This window comes from Nelumbo lutea, chromosome 1 (genome assembly GCF_056320005.1).
Source record: "Nelumbo lutea isolate HS-2025 chromosome 1, American lotus-T2T, whole genome shotgun sequence".
Taxonomy (NCBI): domain Eukaryota; kingdom Viridiplantae; phylum Streptophyta; class Magnoliopsida; order Proteales; family Nelumbonaceae; genus Nelumbo; species Nelumbo lutea.
The window spans coordinates 169,355,488-169,374,959 of NC_142684.1; the positions used below are offsets into that span (position 1 = coordinate 169,355,488).

General features: G+C 35.4%; 1 protein-coding gene across 6 annotated transcripts; it reads left to right on the plus strand.

The window, feature by feature from the left end:
- Positions 1-5,522: 5,522 nt before the first annotated feature.
- On the plus strand, positions 5,523-16,567 carry LOC148879098 (protein argonaute 10-like). 6 transcript variants are annotated; one of them, XM_088960485.1, is made up of 22 exons: positions 5,523-5,754; positions 7,309-7,904; positions 8,172-8,380; positions 8,615-8,764; positions 8,869-9,002; positions 9,224-9,333; positions 9,465-9,571; positions 10,012-10,150; positions 10,267-10,383; positions 11,093-11,200; positions 11,295-11,366; positions 11,945-12,067; positions 12,191-12,350; positions 12,477-12,598; positions 12,718-12,855; positions 12,951-13,093; positions 13,175-13,237; positions 14,464-14,527; positions 14,615-14,750; positions 14,871-14,944; positions 15,595-15,721; positions 16,256-16,567. In XM_088960485.1, the coding sequence occupies exons 2-22, from the start codon at positions 7,416-7,418 to the stop codon at positions 16,438-16,440; spliced, it is 2,970 nt and encodes a 989-aa protein (XP_088816611.1). In that variant the 5' UTR covers positions 5,523-5,754; positions 7,309-7,415; the 3' UTR covers positions 16,441-16,567. The 6 variants fall into 6 exon arrangements, with proteins under 6 accessions (XP_088816611.1, XP_088816610.1, XP_088816606.1 ...); XM_088960484.1 differs by having other exon boundaries at positions 5,723-5,763; XM_088960480.1 differs by lacking the exon at positions 5,523-5,754 and adding an exon at positions 6,132-6,350.
- The last annotated feature ends 2,905 nt before the right edge of the window (positions 16,568-19,472 follow it).

Below are 19,472 nucleotides of genomic sequence, written 5' to 3' on the forward strand. Positions count from 1 at the left end.
TTTGATATTGACTTACAGGCAAATCCATTCCCAGGATACAACAAAGCCTTGGGTCTCCTCTGTAACCAGCAAAATTGAAGAGCCTCCAAAGAAACCTTTTGTGAGACTATAGCAGACCGAATTGAAAGAGAGAGAAAATGATTTTCGAAAATGTTGTATGTGTGCAAATGTTTGATTTGTGCTCTTTAAATAATCTTTGAAGAGTCACGGAGGTATTGGTTTAGAAAATGTACATTGAATAGTCACAATTTCAAACATTGTGACTATTTAAAAGGTAGTTAACCGTTAATGATTGTTAATTTTGAATTGTGCCTCTTGAATCGTGACCATTGATATAACGAGCAAAATGCGCTTCATTGCGCTACACACATGCACGCACACATGTACATGTGCGTTGCGCAGTAGCAAGCATCCATACTCTCCTCTCATTATCTAAGGAGTATAAATCAGCTCTTATTAAAAAACTCAAAACAATTCTTGTAATTTTCCAATGTAGGATAAGTTCAAAACTAGTTTTGTAAGAAAAAAATTATTTTCCTAAACAAGTGTGTATGTGTAATTTCTCATATAATTGACTAATCAAACTCATTGGATTTTATCTCTAATGAGATTAAAATCTGAGAGTTGCATCAAAGAAGTCAGTGTTTATAGTTTATCAAAGGCTGGACAAAAAGTGCATGTTGGTTGATGAGAGAAAACTTTGTGTAGGTGATTATATTATTGGTATATATATGAATTGAATGAATGTTGTTTATATATAGTCTAGGCCAACTCATGTAAGTAGACCTGGCAATCAAGTTGGGTGGGTCGGGTTCGTGTTGGGTCAAGACACTTCGGGTTGATTTTGGGTCGGGTTGAATTTTGGTTTGGATTATCAAATGCTAGACCCTATCCCTAAATGTTTGGGTTAGAGTTGACCAATGGGTCAATTTGGGTCATCTCAAAAAATAACTAAATTTAAAAAAAATAAAGAAAAACTACAAGAAAAATGCTAAAATTAAAGGAATGAACTTTAAAATTCCAAATATAAAATAAAAAAACTTGAACATTTAACAATTTAAAGTGTAAACAATAAAGATTAAAAACTAAATAAAAAAAAAATTAAAGAGTGGAAACTTCTAACAATGCATAAATAATCCCAATTAGACTTTCAATCGGATCAACAAGTTGATCCTATACCCAACCCAATCCAATCCAACCCAGTTTTTTCAGATTGGATCAGGTCAGGTCATTCTAACATTCAAGTAGCTAAATATGAGACCCTAACCCTTTTTTTTTTTTGATTGGATTGAATTAACAGGTCTACCTGTAAGAAGTCGCTTCTGCAATCATTTAATGCAAATCGGATATAAGCACGTAGTTGTTGTTTAGTTTCATGTCATCATCTACTCTATTCTTGATGCGCTAGCTGCTGCTACTGTTGAGTGCTGTCTGATTTCTGTGCCCACACACCCAAATTCGAGTGGGAAGATGCTCAAACTTTTACAGCAGAAAAGTGGTTTCCTCGACTTCAAGTATATTCTTTTTCATTATGGAGCCATCTTGACTCATTAATCATGAACTGCAACAAAAGTGGCCAGATTAAATTAAATCACTACTACTACTACTATTAAAATGTTCAGTGGGGACTAATAATAATACAGCCTCAATTTCATTTTAAAAGACTAAACAAACAAAAGAAACATTAGGGGTGTCTATGAAAAATCAAAAAAATCAAACTAAATCGAAAAAACTGAATTGCAAAATGCAATTAATCGAACTGATTGGTTTGGTTTTCGTTTAGTATTTTTGTAAAACTGAAGGACTGGTTCGATTTTCGGTTAATTCATAAAACATTAGCAATTAACCGAACCGACCGATATATATATATATATTTATATGTATATTTTATATATTTTTCATATATGTCACATAATTTCTATATCTTATATATAAATATATATTCATCATATATAAATATATACATATATTATATTTATAAACATATTATATATTTTAAAATATTTATAATATATTATATATCATTTATTATTTATAAATATAAAAAACCAAAAAACTGTGATCCCAATTCGATTTTGATTTAGAAAAATGAAAAAATCGATGATACTAATTCGATTTATAAAAATTGCCTATTAACCGAATCATGAACACCCTTAATCACTGTTGCTTGTTTATTTATTTATTTGCACAATTGTACTGAATCAATGTGAGAATGACAAACTTACTTTTAACAAATATATAAAAAGGGTGGATGGGAACCATAGACAACAGCAAGCAATGTATTATTTTTATGTGTGGATTGGTGGGGTCCCACCCACCATAAGCATTATCTTCTTAGTCCTTAGTCCTTAGTGCTTACTTGGGAAAACGGGCCTCTCCCTTGGAAACTCCCTTCCAAATTCAAATATCCATATCCCCCTCACTTGTCCTAAATATTCATACCAACAATTATAATATCAAATCAAAACAAAACAAGCCCACCAACAATTATAATATCAAATCAAAACAAAACAAGCCCATCATCATTCCCCCATCCTCCGTTTTTTCTATTTTTTAATTTAATAATGAAAAGTAAGAATTCAAATTGCATAGAACCCCTTTCTTATTTCTAAAATTGTGCCACAGCCTCTTCAGATTCATTCCTAAAATAGAATTGCTCCACCCGAACAAGGAAAAAGGAATTTGGGATCGCAACTCCCAAGGATAAGGTTTTAATGTTGGGAGCAGAGCAGAAAATTTCAAGGTTGCATTGCGCAATTCATTGTACTCACGAGTCATGATCAATCTTGAATGCATATAACCTGCTCGATGTTATGCTGCATCCAAAAGAATGGTATTCTTACTTGATTACCTTTTGTTTTTTTTTTGTTTTTTTGTATGTTCTGAAGGGCTGTACAACGGCGGTAATCCATTCCCTAACTCAGGTGCAAGTGAAATTTGATCTCAAGTCTCCACCACAATTATGGAAGACCTTACCAATCAGCTTGTTGACACCTTGCAAATTAGAGATGGCGTAACATAAAATATTGTAAATACAAAAAAAATCTTGTTTCCTTTCCACCCATAAGGGGGGATTATACTTATACAGCCACAACATTCCTCTGTATATGCATTTAAGAAAAAATGGAGTTAAAAATAGTTGTAACTAAGTGATAAAAAGAGTTTTTTTGGAGAAAAATAGTGATAGTGATAGTGATAGGGGCACATCTAAATTTTTTCTTTACAACAAATGAATGTGAAGCAAAACCTTTACCAAAAAGAAAAGAAATCTTCCAACTGAAATTTGTGCCTACTATGTCATCTTTACATTCAACTTCTACAAAATTACTCCTACAATGAATTTTCAGACATTCACTACCATTCTTTTAGATGTCATTATTGTTTGGTGAATATAAAAAAACAAAGTTTGTTTTTATTTTTTCTTTGTATTTCTATTTTTTAATGAAGCTGGAAAGTGGAAACAATAATTTCCTTTTAATTTTTAATTTATTTAATCCTTGATCTATTTGGGTTTCGGATAACATATAATTCTAAAAGACCAAGCTCCTTTCCTAATAAAAAAAAGAAAAAGAATATAAAATAAATATATTTAATTTATGTACACTTAATAAAATGTTGAACACAAAAGGGGATTTATAACCTAGTGGGCGTCAACTTTATAAATATGGAAAATTATTGAAAAGAGTTTTCTGCAATATCATTTATTTTGGCACAGAAAATTGCATGAGAGGGGAAAATAGAGAATCATATCCCATTCCCAAGAGTTTGTTCAAGAGATGTTGATTTTTCATCGAGAGAGAGAGAGAGAATTAAGCCTAAAGACAAGCCTCCTAATCTCCTATCCTGTTTGTTAGGACAAAGACGCCAATAACAGTTAAATAAAAGATGTTCATCTAGTGATATGTAGAAATACATTACACAGTTCTATCTCTTCAACAATGGTTTGGTTGTCCTTCACAATCCCAATGGTTTTCAATACTCCCATCATTTCAGCTACAACCTTTTGCCTCAAAATGCACTCAATCTCTTCAATAGTCTCCCATCATGTGTTCAATGCTAAGCGGTACAATGTTCCATCTGCCCAATAATGGCTTCAATGGCCTCACTCATGCCATGGGAGTGAGGTACATTGACCTTGCAAACCCCACGACAAACAATACATGATATATTCATTGTTGAAATTGTTGAATTGAATGATTTATTGCTTTGTATTTTAGTAATTAAGACATTGAGTTGTAATTGAGGTTCCGTTTGGGAGGGTTTCTATGTTTGAGTGGAGCTACTACTTAAAAACCACCGATATTGAATATCATGTTTCATATCAAGGTTCAAAATATCGTTACGTATCGGCCGATACATATCGTATCGGGGCCTTCCCAATATGTCTCTATAGGGGCTGTAAGGGGTGCATCGAGTCAGGTCATGGTTCAAAGGGTAGCTGAGACTTAAAATGATCCCTCTGAACCAATTTTAAAAAATAAATAAAACACAAGAAAAGCACCGATACAGGCCGATACACCCTATAGGCATATTGGCCTGTTTTGATATTTAGAACCTTGTTTCTGACTTTTAAGGTTTTCTTCTTTTTTTTTTTTTGAGAGGGGAAAAATTGGTCAATGGAATTTTGGTTCTCATTGAATAAGAGATTGATGTTCTTTGTTCATATTTATATGGGATAAATAAAAAATTTATCTTCCTTAGATAAATAACTTTCTCACATGATAAAAAGTTGCCAACATTTAGAAGAGATAAAATTACTCATTTTAATAGTACTTGGGAAATAAAAAGAAGACGGGTAAATGAATTACATTTACCTGAATAAATAGATTCCTAAAAAAGCAAATGGCCTTAGAATTTTCACCAAATATGGCTTTCTGAATGAGACCCACCTCGGAACACAGGATGCTGCTGCTCGAAAGCCCTCCCAACTTCCTGTAAAGTTGAGGAAAATTTCTATTATTTAATTATTAATATTTATTAAAGTTGAGGAATTTTTTTTTAAGAAATTTCACAAATTTTTTCTCAACTAACCCCTTCTCTCTTATTTTACATCACACATCTTTGCCCACCATTTCTGTGTTTTTTTTTTTTTTTTTTGAGACAAATCAAGGGTATTACCATTACATTCGTTTTGTTTTTATATTATTTGATGTGTTCAATGGAAAGCGTTAGTAGTTGTTTGAACTCAAATAAGTTGACCATAAGTATCAGAAATTTGAGGGGGTGGTCCATGCATTTTACTCTAAAAAAATTGAAAAAAAAAAAGGCCAAAGCCCATACTGCTTGCAGCTTGGTCTCTCTCGCTCTCCACCACTCTCAAGTGCTCTCAGAAGTAATGATTTTGTGTATTTATTACCCATGGATGTTCTGATGTTCATGTACTCTAAATGTTATGATAATGCGCTAGAAGACAATCAGCACTCATGTATGATTAAACATCTTAGCCCAATCAGTGGGGCCCATGGGGTTGAGTCTCAAAAGGTACCACCTTTAAGTGTTAAGACTTCGGGGTGGAGACTGGAGAGAGAAACTTTCGAATTAACATTGTAATCCTCACAGGGACCATCCAACGGTGTAGACCCTATCGAGTACTAATCCATTAGTAACAGAATGCAAAACAGTCTAGTGGCTCGCCATGAACAACATCACGTCTTTATTCTTTAATCGGAAAAGTAGCCAAAACATACAAAATTGCAAACACAGGGGAGGTGATTTCTGATTTCATTCCGGCGAATCGACCGTTAACATCCAAAGGTGAGAATGGTGAGTGGATACCTAAGTTTTGGTTGTGCATAGAGATTGGAGACGAGTATGGAGGAGGGTTGAGTTGAGGTGGGGATGGGTCTGCAGGAGAGGGAGACTGCAAGTTCGAATTATTCTTCTTCGCTGTATGATTGCTTTTGATCCCTAGTAGTTCTTTTGGACTGTCTTTCTCTCGCTTTTTTCTTTAAAAAATGGAATTCTTTTCTCTCTCCATGAGTCCATGTTACGTCCCCGAGGCTGCGCGGTCAGTCCAAAACCAAACACATAGAGAGAGGGAGAGAGAGAGAGAAAGACCATTAAAAAGCAAGGCAGGCCCTCCCGGGCCTTTTACACGTGTTAAAGAAAAAATCAAAAGCAATTGCATGCGTGTATGAGTTTCATAAGCTCTTCCGCTTCTCTCTCTCTTTCTGAATCATCCCCACAAACCCATCTTTTGTTTCCACTTTCTCTACTCTTTCCATCTCTTCACGTTCTCTGGCAGCTATCTTTTGAGTTTCGCGGTGTTTGATTGGAGGGCATTGGTTTTTCAATGAAAGCCACTGTTGTCTTTCTGCCCCTTTAATTCTTGTTGAGTTGTGTTGTAACTGGTATGTTCAAATGTTTCTCTTCTTTTGTTTCCTTATCGTTTTCTTTCATTTCGTCTTATTTTGTTGGATTACAAGGAATTTGAACATTTGACCAGGTGAGATTACTGGTTTTCAATGTTCTTCGTCAGTCCTTTATCCTTTCTAGGATTTGGTTTTTCGCATGTTCTGTTCTGGTTTTTGGAGATGTTAAGTTAGAAATTGGGTCGAGGATTGGATTTTTCTCCTTCATAGTTCTTTCTGGCTCGGCCTCAATGTTCTCTGTAGAATGGGTAGTGTGCAACTATGTATTTCTTTTTTTCTGACATAACATGGTTGAAAATGCGGTTAAGAATTACTCGTTAGTCTCATGGCTACAACTTTGCTTTGGCTTTCGTCTTTTAACTGTTGATGTTCATGTTCTTTCTTTCGGGGCTCACGCTTAATTGGCCACCGAGAAGGGCCACAGGCAATGGGAGAAAGTTTAGTTATTACCAGATACTATTGCCTTACACTCAGCTTTATGATTTTTCAGTCTCAGAGCTGAATTTCAGCCGCAAGCCTGGGTTTTGGGTTTCGTGTTTTGGGACTTTGTTTAGATGGGTGTATGAGTTCTTCAGCTGAAAATTGAGTGGGCATCTTTATTTACTGTAATTTATGTTTGGGTATCTTTTGCCTGTCCCTTTCTCATGTTTCTCTGATTCCCAGATAATAGAGACTTGAGTGGAAGTCTTGTTTTGGGTTTTGATTTAGTTTGAAATATTTTGCCGAAACATAAGTGAAAGATTTCGATATTTTATTTTGCGAAGGAATGGCAAAGCTTGTAGTCTGCAACAAAGACTGACCTTATCTCCACTTCTTTTTTCACCTCTTTGTTTATAATTGTGATGTATTGTTATCATTATTTCCATTTATTTACTTATTTTTCAATTGAAGTTATGTTTCTGACATGTCTTTCTTCTCCCTGTTTTTGGATTCTCAGTACAGATTGTCTGAAACCTGAGATAAAAGAAGGCGGAGTCGTTTACTTGGTGAAGCCGTGAAGGCCTTTTTGCATAAACGGCGTTAAGCATATAAATTTCAGCCGCCATGCCCGTAAGACAGATGAAAGAAAGCTCAGAGCAGCACCTTGTGATCAAACCCCAAATCCACTCCATGAATCCGTTTCAAAAGACACCAAAAACTGCTCAGAATGGCAAAGGCCCACCTCGTCAAGAACCCCATAATACTACCGCTGAACAACACCCTTCACCTCCTTCAAGGAATAGAGGTAGGAGGAGAGGAAGAGGTGGCCGAAAATCCGACCAAGGCGATTCTGTCATGCGACCAACTTCCAGGCCCTGCACCATTGCTCATAAACCGGTTGCAGGTCACTCTGTTGAGACTCTGTCAACCGAAATTTCAAGTGGATCTTCCGATGGGGGTCATGTTTGTGAAATGGAGATGGCTTTTCCTTCTTCAAGCAAAGCTTTGAGATTTGCCCCAAGGCCTGGGTACGGTCAAGTAGGGACAAAGTGTATAGTAAAAGCCAACCATTTCTTTGCAGAGTTACCAGACAAGGACCTGAACCAGTATGATGTAAGCTATCTATCTTGATGGGTTTTCTTCTCCTAGTCTGTTAATTGAGTTGCACAAGAGATGGGGTAGGATTTTTCTTTTCTAGCTCTGGAAATTCATTTATTTTCACGTGGGTCTCTTCTTATACTCTACTGAGAATTGAATTATAAGGGCACTTCGGTTTTAGATTTCCTGTTTAGTCTTGTCTTTTCCTTTTGGTTCTATTATCAGATTTTAGTCTGGATTTTATCTGTATTCTTCTTATTGTCTTTTTTTTTTTTCTTGCAGGTTACCATTACTCCTGAAGTGGTTTCAAAGTCTATGAGTAGAGCTATCATGGCCGAGCTTGTGAAACTGTATAGAGAGTCGGACTTGGGAATGAGATTGCCTGCATATGATGGAAGAAAGAGCCTATACACAGCAGGAGAACTCCCCTTTGCTGCCAAGGAATTTAATATCAAACTTGCGGATGAAGATGATGGAATCAGTGGTCCAAAGTAAGGGTTCACTGTCTAATTAATCCTTTTATCTTCTTTTTTCCCTTTTTTTAATGTTCTTGCTTCTATCTCTTCGAAGTCTCTGAGTCATAAGTTTCAATTGAAGTAGATAGAGAAAATAAAATTTGTTCCCTCTCATAACTATAATTTTGTTGGTCTCTATGCTGCTTCTTTTGTTGTTCTCTTTAGAGGTATTTCTGCCCCCCATTGACAACCTTTTTCTTGTCTTTTCAGAAGGGAGAGAGAATATAAAGTGGTGATCAAATTTGTTGCTCGAGCAGACTTGCACCATCTGGGCCAATTTTTAGCTGGTAAACGTGCAGATGCCCCACAGGAAGCTCTTCAGATTCTTGACATTGTACTAAGAGAACTCTCAACTAAAAGGTATTATTTCTTGAAACAGCTTATTATCTTGATCCCCATTAGTGCAAAATCCATGACACTACCGAACTGAGTTCTTGTTAGTCTCACAATTCCTGCATTTCAAGGTACTGCCCTGTTGGGAGATCTTTCTTTTCTCCTGATATAAGAAGGCCACAGCGGCTTGGGGAAGGATTGGAGTCATGGTGTGGGTTTTACCAAAGTATAAGACCCACACAGATGGGTTTGTCCTTAAATATTGGTGAGTGAACATCACCTAATTAGTATTGCTGATGAGTACATGATACATTTTTCTCGTTCCTTCTTTTCCCTATGCTGTATTTGGTTTGATGGAGAATGAGAGAGATTAGGGAAATTAATATTGGTGATTTTATGTTTCTCTCTTATTTTTATCAAACCAAACAAAACTTTATCGTGTTACTCATTTTCCTGATTTTCATCTTTTTTTCCCCTATTCCATAGATATGTCATCTGCAGCATTTATTGAGCCTCTCCCTGTAGTTGAGTTTGCTGCTCAACTTCTGGGCAAGGATGTTCTGTCAAGGCCCTTGTCTGATTCTGATCGTGTAAAGGTACTGTTGGTTTTGTGTAATTGATGGTAGCTAAATTCGACATTTCATTTTTTGTTTTCCTTTTTTGGGGTTCAGTATTCATAGCCTTTTATTCAACTTAAGAAACCTTTTATATGGAAACTTTGTTTCAGATCAAAAAAGCTCTAAGGGGAGTGAAAGTTGAGGTGACTCATAGAGGAAATGTGCGAAGAAAGTACCGAGTTTCAGGACTGACATCACAACCTACAAGAGAACTGGTGTAAGATGCTTCTATCTCACACATTCCACTGTCTATTTCGCATATCTTGCATGTATCTTTTAGACTATCTTCCTTGTTTTCTTGACTATTCTCAAATAGAAAGGAGCATAGGAATAGCAGGAATAGCAGAGAGGTCCATTGAGCTAAAACTTGTTCCATGGAAATAGGTTAAGGCAAAACTGGTGAACTGGTTTGGAGCTAGCACCTCATCTGACAAATTTCAAATTTATGCAGGGAAACAATTATTTTTTTCAATGTTTCACTTTCTTTGCTCAGAATTACATTATAAGAATTTCAGGTTTATTTCTAGAGGCCCGAATGACAAAGTGAACTACATTGACTTTTTCCCTTTTGCATTCATGGATTACTGTTTGCCAATTTCCTTGATCAACACATCACATTCATAGTGATTCTATTATTGACAACATGGAACCTGGCAGGTTTCCTGTTGATGACAAATCAACAATGAAATCGGTAGTTGAATATTTTCAAGAAATGTATGGCTTCACCATTCAACATTCACATCTTCCTTGCCTTCAAGTTGGGAATCAGAAGAAGGCAAACTATTTGCCAATGGAGGTAAAGATAGTATTGTTTCATAATCACATGTGTGCAGCATATTGACTTTTGTGGGAGGATGTTTGTAAGTCTAGAATCTTGTCCAAAAAGCTATTTGCATGACTGTGATTTACTAGGCCTGCAAAATTGTTGAGGGGCAGCGATATACAAAAAGACTGAATGAAAGGCAAATAACTGCTCTTCTGAAAGTTACATGCCAAAGGCCTAGGGATCGGGAAAATGACATTTTGCAGGTATTTTCTAATAATTTCCTTTTTTTATTTGCTTATTTAAAATATCTTTTCAAATATTTTCTTGAATATGAATCTCTGATATAACTGAATTAGTGAATAACTGCTTGTTAATATTTTATACTTACCCATAGATGCATCCATGAATCATTTCTTTGTCATGCTGTGTCAGACTTTTGGAGATGTGTTGGGTTCTGATTCCCATGTCTGTGTTCTTTAAATTTAATATGTTTGGTTTCTTCTGATTAAAGCAAATTCCCAATTGCAATCAACTTTCCAGATCTTAATGTAGTTGGTAGCAAGGATCAAAATTTTGGCCCATACCAGCCAATACGTATCGTATTGGAGCCTTCCCGATACGCCCCTACAGGGGGTGTTTTGGGTCGACAAGTGGTTCAGACGACAGACCAGCCTTAAATCGGCCCCTCTGAACCAGTTTAAAAAAAAACACATAAAAATAGTACCGATACAGGCCAATACCTACTGGTGTATCGGCCTGTATCGATATTTTGAACCTTGGTTGGTAGAGGTCAGTTTTTCTAATATCTATAACAATCAATAAAAAACAATAAAGTTATTATATATATAAAAAAACTTAATCAAGTATTCTATCCCATTATTTTCTTTTACATGAAATATGCTTTATGAATACCCGTATCTTAATGTGCTTAATGTAACATTTTACTTTCGATAACCTCTCAAACAATTTCAGACAGTTCAACATAATGCTTATGACCAAGATGCATATGCAAAGGAGTTTGGGATCAAAATCAGTGAGAAGCTAGCTTCTGTTGAGGCTCGGATTCTGCCTGCTCCTTGGGTAGTACTACAGCTTATAAAACACCATTATTTGATTAGAGTAAATATAGAGTTTTTCTGGTAGTTGGTCAAAGTCTGATTCTACCATTCTGCAGCTGAAATATCATGATACTGGGAAGGAAAAAGATTGTTTACCTCAAGTTGGTCAGTGGAATATGATGAACAAGGTATATCTCGTTGCACTTGAATTTTTTTTATTCAATAAGTGCACTTGAGCTAGTATTTTCTAGTTTTCATGTCTGGCATTGTTATAGAAACTTCCTTCAAAAACTCAGTGTGATTGGCTAACTTCTCCAAATCCTCAATCCCACCACTACCACATGGAAAAAAGAAAGATTAGGACTATTAACTAAAAGAAAATGATGAATAGAAAATTCCAATGCTGTGGTTCTGACATCTGTCCTCCTTTGTCATTGAGTTGAATTTCAAATCTTGTATACCAGTTTTTCCATCAGAATCCTTTCTGCATTCTCTTTTATATCAAGTTATCAAACGATGGCTTTCTTGGTTAATCCTCACATCCCTTCAAACCACTACAAATAGCTCAAATGGGATATGGTGCAATTATGATTTGTCTTCGTTTTTTTTTTTCTTTTCCTTTTTTATTTTTTCATGGCTTCCACTTGTACGTGTATCACAAGTTTGGTTTGACGTAGAAATTCCTCTTTCATTCTTAATTTCCTTTCCATTACTGCTTCTACCTCTGAGCTTATATTCATTGGTCTCCTGCTGCGTTGAAAAACAGAAAATGATTAATGGAAGCACTGTCAACCGATGGGCATGCATCAATTTCTCAAGGAGTGTTCAAGAAAGTGTTGCTCGTGGATTTTGTAATGAGCTGGCTCAAATGTGTCAAATATCTGGCATGGTAGTACTCTCACTTCTGAGCTTCGTATCTTGAGATGTGTTTGAAGATGATCCTAATTCTGCATTTTTTTGGATTAATGAACTTGTTGGTTTGCTCTTTTTAATAATATATGTTGTTCTGTAGGAATTCAATACAGAGCCTGTGATCCCAATCTATACAGCAAAGCCCGAACAAGTAGAGAAGGCTCTGAAGCACATTTATCATGCATCAATGAACAAACTCAAAGGGAAAGAGTTGGAGCTACTCCTAGCAATACTACCTGATAGCAATGGTTCTCTATATGGTATGCCATATGCTATTGTATATTTCGTGACTTTGATTCATGAAGTTATATTTTGAGCTTGGTTTTTGGAATTACAACGGTAAGGAAGTCCATTTGATATTTTCCATAATTCTATTTTATTTTCAGGTGATCTCAAGCGGATATGCGAAACAGATCTAGGTTTAATATCACAATGCTGTCTGACAAAGCATGTCTTCAAGATTAACAAGCAGTATCTGGCTAATGTGGCGCTGAAAATCAATGTTAAGGTGCGAACAACTTCTATAGTAATACACTAATACATTATCAATGTGTATATGAACTCAAAAATGCATATGTACAAATATGAGCTTCATTTTACATACATATTCCCATGCACTTGTTGCAGATGGGAGGAAGAAATACTGTTCTTTTGGATGCCATCAGCTGGAAGATACCATTGGTTAGTGATATACCAACCATAATATTTGGAGCAGATGTCACTCATCCAGAAAATGGAGAAGACTCCAGCCCCTCAATTGCTGCTGTAAGATCAGTCAAATGTGTTAAAAGTTATTTAATTCTTCTCTTCATTGGCAAATCAAGATCTTGAATGCTGACAGTTGTTAGTTTTGGCTGTAGGTAGTAGCTTCTCAAGACTGGCCCGAAGTCACAAAATATGCTGGTCTGGTTTGTGCCCAAGCTCATAGACAAGAGCTCATACAAGACTTGTACAAAACCTGGCATGATCCTGTACGTGGCACTGTCAGTGGTGGAATGATTCGGTACAACTCCCTCTCAGGTTGCATCCTAACTTTCATTATGTAAATCATGCTCATCTAATTAATTCTTCCTTTTTAATGTAGGGACCTATTGATTTCCTTTCGGAAGGCAACTGGGCAAAAGCCACTAAGGATTATATTCTACAGGTCAATGGAAGTTGTTAATTATCATGCAATTTTTATTCCAATGTTCTAAGGACATGCAAACCTTCAACCTAATATTAATATACACTACTTCATCCTGATTCTCCTAAAAAAAAGTGAAGAAATATTCATTGCAACAGTAGGAGTGTAGTTCTTGCAAATAAGGTTGGAATTTAGTGACTTAATTACCAAGTAATTACAACCTCATAACCAGCCTGTGTGGCTGTAAATGTTTTTTGACATTTTAAGATTGGGGTCATTATGTTTTTGTTATATATTTATTGCTTGATATGATGGATGCAAGTATAACAAAGCAATTAAATAGCTAAATCAACAGATGCAAGTTAGAAAAGCAGTAAATATTATGTCGAAAATAGTTTAATTAATACAATTCTTAGAACATTCTATCTAGGAATCCATCCATGTAATAAAAGTGGTCATTGTGTGGGGTTCATTGACAATTACAACTTAGGTTAACCCCCAAAAGAGTCATTACTAGCCATGTCGTAAACTGGAAATTTGCAGACCAATAGCCATGCACTGCCTTGCCTAAAGATTACTCTCATTTCTTTAGCAAAAGATGTCAGCATTTCTACAGCAGATGTGGGCAAAGGCTCCATAAAGTTCTCAGGTGCAGAAGGCTCCTTATCAGATGGACAGTCCTGTGTCAGTCATACATATGAATAAAAGGCATGGACCCTTTAAGGACAAGAATCCTAGATGCTCTATCTTGATAAGCCTTTAAGCATAAAATAGAAAAAATGTTGACCTAATAAACTGTAGTTATGTATTCAAAACATCAGTTTTTGATTTTGGTGGAATGTTTGTCAGCTGGGTTGTTACTTGGCTATTTCCTTGTAATGTAAGTATGTTTTCAATTCTTAGGCTAAAAGTTAATGTGTTTTATGTATCTCCACTGCCATTTTCTGCTGCTGCCCTTGGTGGGGGAGGGGTAGTCAGGAAAGATTTGTTTTAGTGTGTCAGTCATTTGTGGTTAGGCTTTGCAGTAAGATTGGGTTAATTGTTGGGTTTAATTTGGAGCTGCCCTGGGTTTATGCCTTACTTGTTATGATATATTGTAATGCAATTGCTATAATGAAAAAATATGGTGATATAGTCATCAATCAAAATTAGTCACCCATTTGACTGATAGAGAACATAATGATACGTATACATTCATGTGTTTTTCATATACATATTCTTGCCTTATGTGAGGATATTTCGAGCAGGGATGGTGTGAGTGAAGGGCAATTCTATCAAGTTCTACTCTATGAGTTAGATGCAATTCGGAAGGTGGGTCTTGTTAACTTTCATGTTGTATTAATTAAAATTATCCAAAACTAAATCAGAATATTTTTTTAACACTACCTGTCTGCATAGGCTTGTGCCTCACTAGAACCAAACTACCAACCACCAGTGACTTTTGTTGTGGTCCAAAAAAGACATCACACAAGACTATTTGCTAACAACCACAAGGATCGTAGTAGCACTGACAAGAGTGGAAACATCTTACCTGGTAAAGTTCAAGTTCTACAGTGAAATTATACTTTCCTGCATACCAAAAAGATAGCTAGGAAATAAAGAGGCCATTTTGGATCATCCATCTAACCCTTTTTTCTTTCTTTTTTTCTTTCAGGCACAGTGGTTGACTCTAAAATATGTCACCCTACAGAGTTTGACTTTTACCTCTGCAGCCATGCTGGAATTCAGGTATTTATTCGTTTGAACCATTCTGTTGATTTAGAAATACATTTTACAAAATAAGGTGTTTCATTTTGGATCAGACAAGTGAAGAGAAGGGGGAAAAACAAATGAAAAGTCTACTACTAAGTCCTCCTGGCCTCACCAAACGACCTTGTTTCTTAAAGTTACCCCATAAAATGATAGAATGTAACTTGGATTTTATCATGATAGTGTCCTACTACCTTTTGTAGCTACATTCTGAAGGAAATATATACCACTGGGCTGTTCTGATCTATTCTGATAATTGATCTCTGATTTTTGGGCTTCACCTTATGAGAGAGATGAACCACATATTGAATGATTTTTATTGATTTTTTTTTGGGCTTCACCTTATGTCTCTGATTTTTTGGGTTTCACCTTATGAGAGAGGTGAACCACATACCCAAGCATTTTTGGGCTTCACCTTATGCCTCTGATTTGTTTCCTTAAAAAAAAATGATTCTTATTGATGATAGGATTAATGATTGGATATGCAAGGTGATAGTTGGAAAATGCTAAGTACATAGCCTGCATTAGCATAATACATGAAGGCGTCATCTTTACCACTTTTATAATTAAGCTCAGTTGAGTGCTTTTCGCAGTTAAATTCACCTGTCATTTTCCTTGCCATCTGACAGGGAACGAGTAGACCAGCCCATTACCATGTTCTGTGGGATGAGAATAATTTTACAGCAGATGGAATTCAATCCTTGACCAATAATCTTTGTTACACGTATGCAAGATGTACACGTTCTGTCTCTGTTGGTAAGTCGTTCTTTTACAAAATTCTCTCATGACCATGTAAAAGATGATGTATTGGTAGTTTGTCTTTCATATTCTTTTGTAGAAGTCAGTCTTTGAGAAATGACAAACATATTCATGAAGCCCCCGAATGCTGTTTATTACAATAGCCAAGTGCTTAAAGATTTCTTACCCAAAAGAAAAAGGTCTAAGCTCTCTTAATGGAAAAGAGGGAATAAACTTGCTATGGGGTTATCATTTTAGGATAAATTATTCTTACCAACGCAATGTTAGCTTTTCTCTAGATTGACATTGAGCATATACCATCTTGTAGTAGTGGAGAAATTAGATGGTAGGACTATCAATTTCTTACAATATTGATCATTAGCTCATGTCTTGAATAGGAACACTACTAATTCCTTACATATTCTATATCATGCATTGAATACAAACACAATTATCAAAATTGATCATTAACTATGCACACTCAGCTTACCTGAATTCAGCTTTTGTCTAATCTCAATTGCTAAATGGCCAAACTGATATTTACTTGTGCAGTTCCTCCTGCATATTATGCACATTTAGCAGCATTTCGAGCTCGGTTCTACATGGAACCAGATGTGCAGGACAACGGTGGTGTTTGTCAAGCATCAGCCCGGACTACTCGGGAAATGGGGGAGTCAGGTGTTAGGCCGTTACCAGCCCTCAAGGAGAATGTGAAGAGGGTAATGTTCTATTGTTAAGTGATAAGAAGGTGATATGGTTTTGGGAAAAGAGTGGTTGGATGTGGCTTCCATGTTCCACTCTTCCATCTCTGTAATTCCCTCCTTGTATTTATTATTATTATTATTATTATTATTATTATTATTATTATTATTAATGTAAGGTTAATAGGTCCGATTTTAAATAAGCTGATCATCAAGAGTCCTAGTCACTAGTCAGATAGTATCGGACGACCAAATGTAGATTGATAGGGATAAAAGGGATGTCTTAGGAGGTTAAAAAAATTATTAAAATAAACGAAGTGTTTTTACTTGGAGAGGGTAAATCCTGGTGTAATTTTTTGTATTACTGAAGCAGTAAAACCTGCAAGACCTTAAGAGATTAAAATGGTAAACATAGTATTTTTATTCGGAGGGTAAATCCTGGTTTAATGCTTTGTATCACTAAAACAGTAAAACCTGCAAGACCTCAAGGCACTACAATAGGAGAGAACTAATACTGGCTTGTGGCTTCTTCTGCAATGTCTTTGTGAGACAAGGACAAAGTTTAACAACTCAGTCCAGCTGCGCTCAACCTGATGATTCCAACAGTTGCATAAGATTACAATTTATATCAAGCAAATCACAATAATACGCTTACTGTAGGCGTCAATTGTGAAGTACATCATTGAGACTTGCTTGATATAATCTTATCTAATTGAGTGGGAATCTAGTAAGAGTCTGATAGGGAGGGCATCAAGGTCTTAGATACTGTTAGACCTGGATTGTTTTCTGAAAAGTAGGGGTGCATAAGTTTAAGTTGGTAGGTCGCATGAAAAAGAAATAAACCCACATTCGTTTTCTGGTGATTGGATAAGTGCATTTGGTGGCATTAAAAAAGAAATCCATGTTCGTTTTCTGGTGCCTGGACAAGTATACATATGGAGATGCAAATAAGGCCTTGGTATTCCTAACCCTCACAAAGAGCATGTGAATGGCGTTTTAATTAAAGAGAAGTAATTTATAATTAAGTTCGTTGACATGCTTTGGAAACGTATTGATGTGGTGGGGAAACCAAAATTTACATGGATATAAATCGGGGGGATTATACCAAGATGGACGAGTTGAAGAATTTAAATGGATAGGGTCATGAAGCCATTTGAAGAAATCTAGATGTAACTCCATGAGGTGATAAAAATTAAAATGAGAGACTAGATAAAGATGGTAGTCATATGCAGAATGCCATTGATAAAACCCTTGATAAAAATGGTTTGTTGCAAGTTGAAGGGTTAGAAAGGTTGGGGTAGACCAAAAAGGATTTGGGTCAAAGTTGTAATAGATGAATTAAATGTTTTAATTTAGAAACATCAAATTTCATAGTTACAATAGGCCTTCACCAAAGTTTTGCATTTAGTCCTTATTTATTTGCATTAATCATGGATGAATTGGCTAAACATATTCAAGAGGAGGTCCCGCGGTGCATCTTATTTTTCGTTGACATCATTTTAATTAATGAAAAATTAAACTTATGGACAAATGTTTTAGAAACATGATGTTTTAAAATAAATATAACTAAAAAACGAATATATGGTATAACGATGAAAGTGCAAATTATGATATACACTTTTTCTGAGACTAAGAGAATTCAATGTGACATTTTTTTGGTACCTTAGTTTGATATTTTTTAATGAAAGAGAGGTTGAGGAAAATGTTACCCATAAAATTAGAGTAGGATGGGTAAAATGGAGAGCATTAGGAATTTTATGTGATAAATGAATACTATTTACATTAAAAGGAAGTTTTTAAAAGTAAAAGAGTGTTGGGTCATTGGGGACTAATATGTTAATAAATGAGTGGCAGAAATACATAGGCTGATATGGATGAGTAGGAAAACTAGCAAAAATAAGATCATAAATAAAATCATATGTAAGAACTTAGAAGCATCTTCATTAAGTGATAAAATGAGAGAAAGTAGACTATGGCTATGTTTGATGAATAAGTAGTTTGAGAAATAAGTACTTATTAGTGTATGGGAGGTTCTTTCCCAAATCACTTACACTTATTTGGATTATAGTGTTTGGTGAGCTGCTTAACTAATAAATACTTATATGTGCATAAATGACAATTGTAACCATGAAGAATTGCCTAAATGGGGCAAAAATGGAGAAAAAGAGAGGAGATTCACATAGTTGGAATGATTTCTTAGCATGGAATCGCCTGCCTTCGCCACTAGTTCATGTTGAAGCTCAAATGGAGAAGACACTCAACTGGATTTTGAGAAAAATAATAGGTACAATTTTGTTCCAAAAATTTGGAACAAGTGCTTAAAATAAGTTGCTCATAGGTTGCTTTTTTTTTTTTTTTTCCCTTTAAATACTCATTTTGAAAACAAACACTTATTCACTCCTTTTACGCAAAACATGAATAAGTGCTTATTTGACACTTATTGTGTGACCCGCGACCTTTTTTAAATATTTATTCAAATAAGTACTTAAAATAAGCGATACCAAACAGGGGCTGGTTTGGTCATGTGTATATTAGAGCATCAACCATTATATAGAATGGATTAATAACTAACACCATATACTTGGGATAAGGCTTGGATGATGATGATGATGACATTAAATAGTGTGGAATGAAGTAAAATACATAAGAAAGGCATGTTTTAATAGTTTTTGTAAAGTAGGAACCATCATGATATATTTAATTAGGGACATCGTAAAACAATAGAAGAATTTAAATATGCTTGGATGCTTTGTTAAACAATAGGATAAATTATAGACACCCACCTTGTGCTTAGGGGGTCATGACACTAATCTCTGAACTTTGTTTTGTGACACAGACCCTCTCTATTTTAGGATTTCAGCACTTTGCCCTTTGGCCTTACCATTACCATTTCACCAGTTAGGTACATGGAATATTCCTATGTGATTGTCATGTATAAGTTGATACATTTTTAAAAGGGTCATTTACTAAAACACCCTTTATAGTTTCATGGATTTACTAAACCCTACCCTATAGTCTATGTTTTACTAAAATACCCCCTATAGTTCGCAACCAATTTACTTAATTGA

Bases quoted from the DNA above. Each gene is read 5' to 3' on its own strand.
- LOC148879098 (XM_088960485.1), top strand. From the start codon at position 7,416: ATGCCCGTAAGACAGATGAAAGAAAGCTCAGAGCAGCACCTTGTGATC. The intron at 11,367-11,944 runs GTATATCTCGTT...GTTGAAAAACAG, and splicing joins AGTGGAATATGATGAACAAG to AAAATGATTAATGGAAGCAC. The intron at 15,722-16,255 runs GTAAGTCGTTCT...TTACTTGTGCAG, and splicing joins TACACGTTCTGTCTCTGTTG to TTCCTCCTGCATATTATGCA.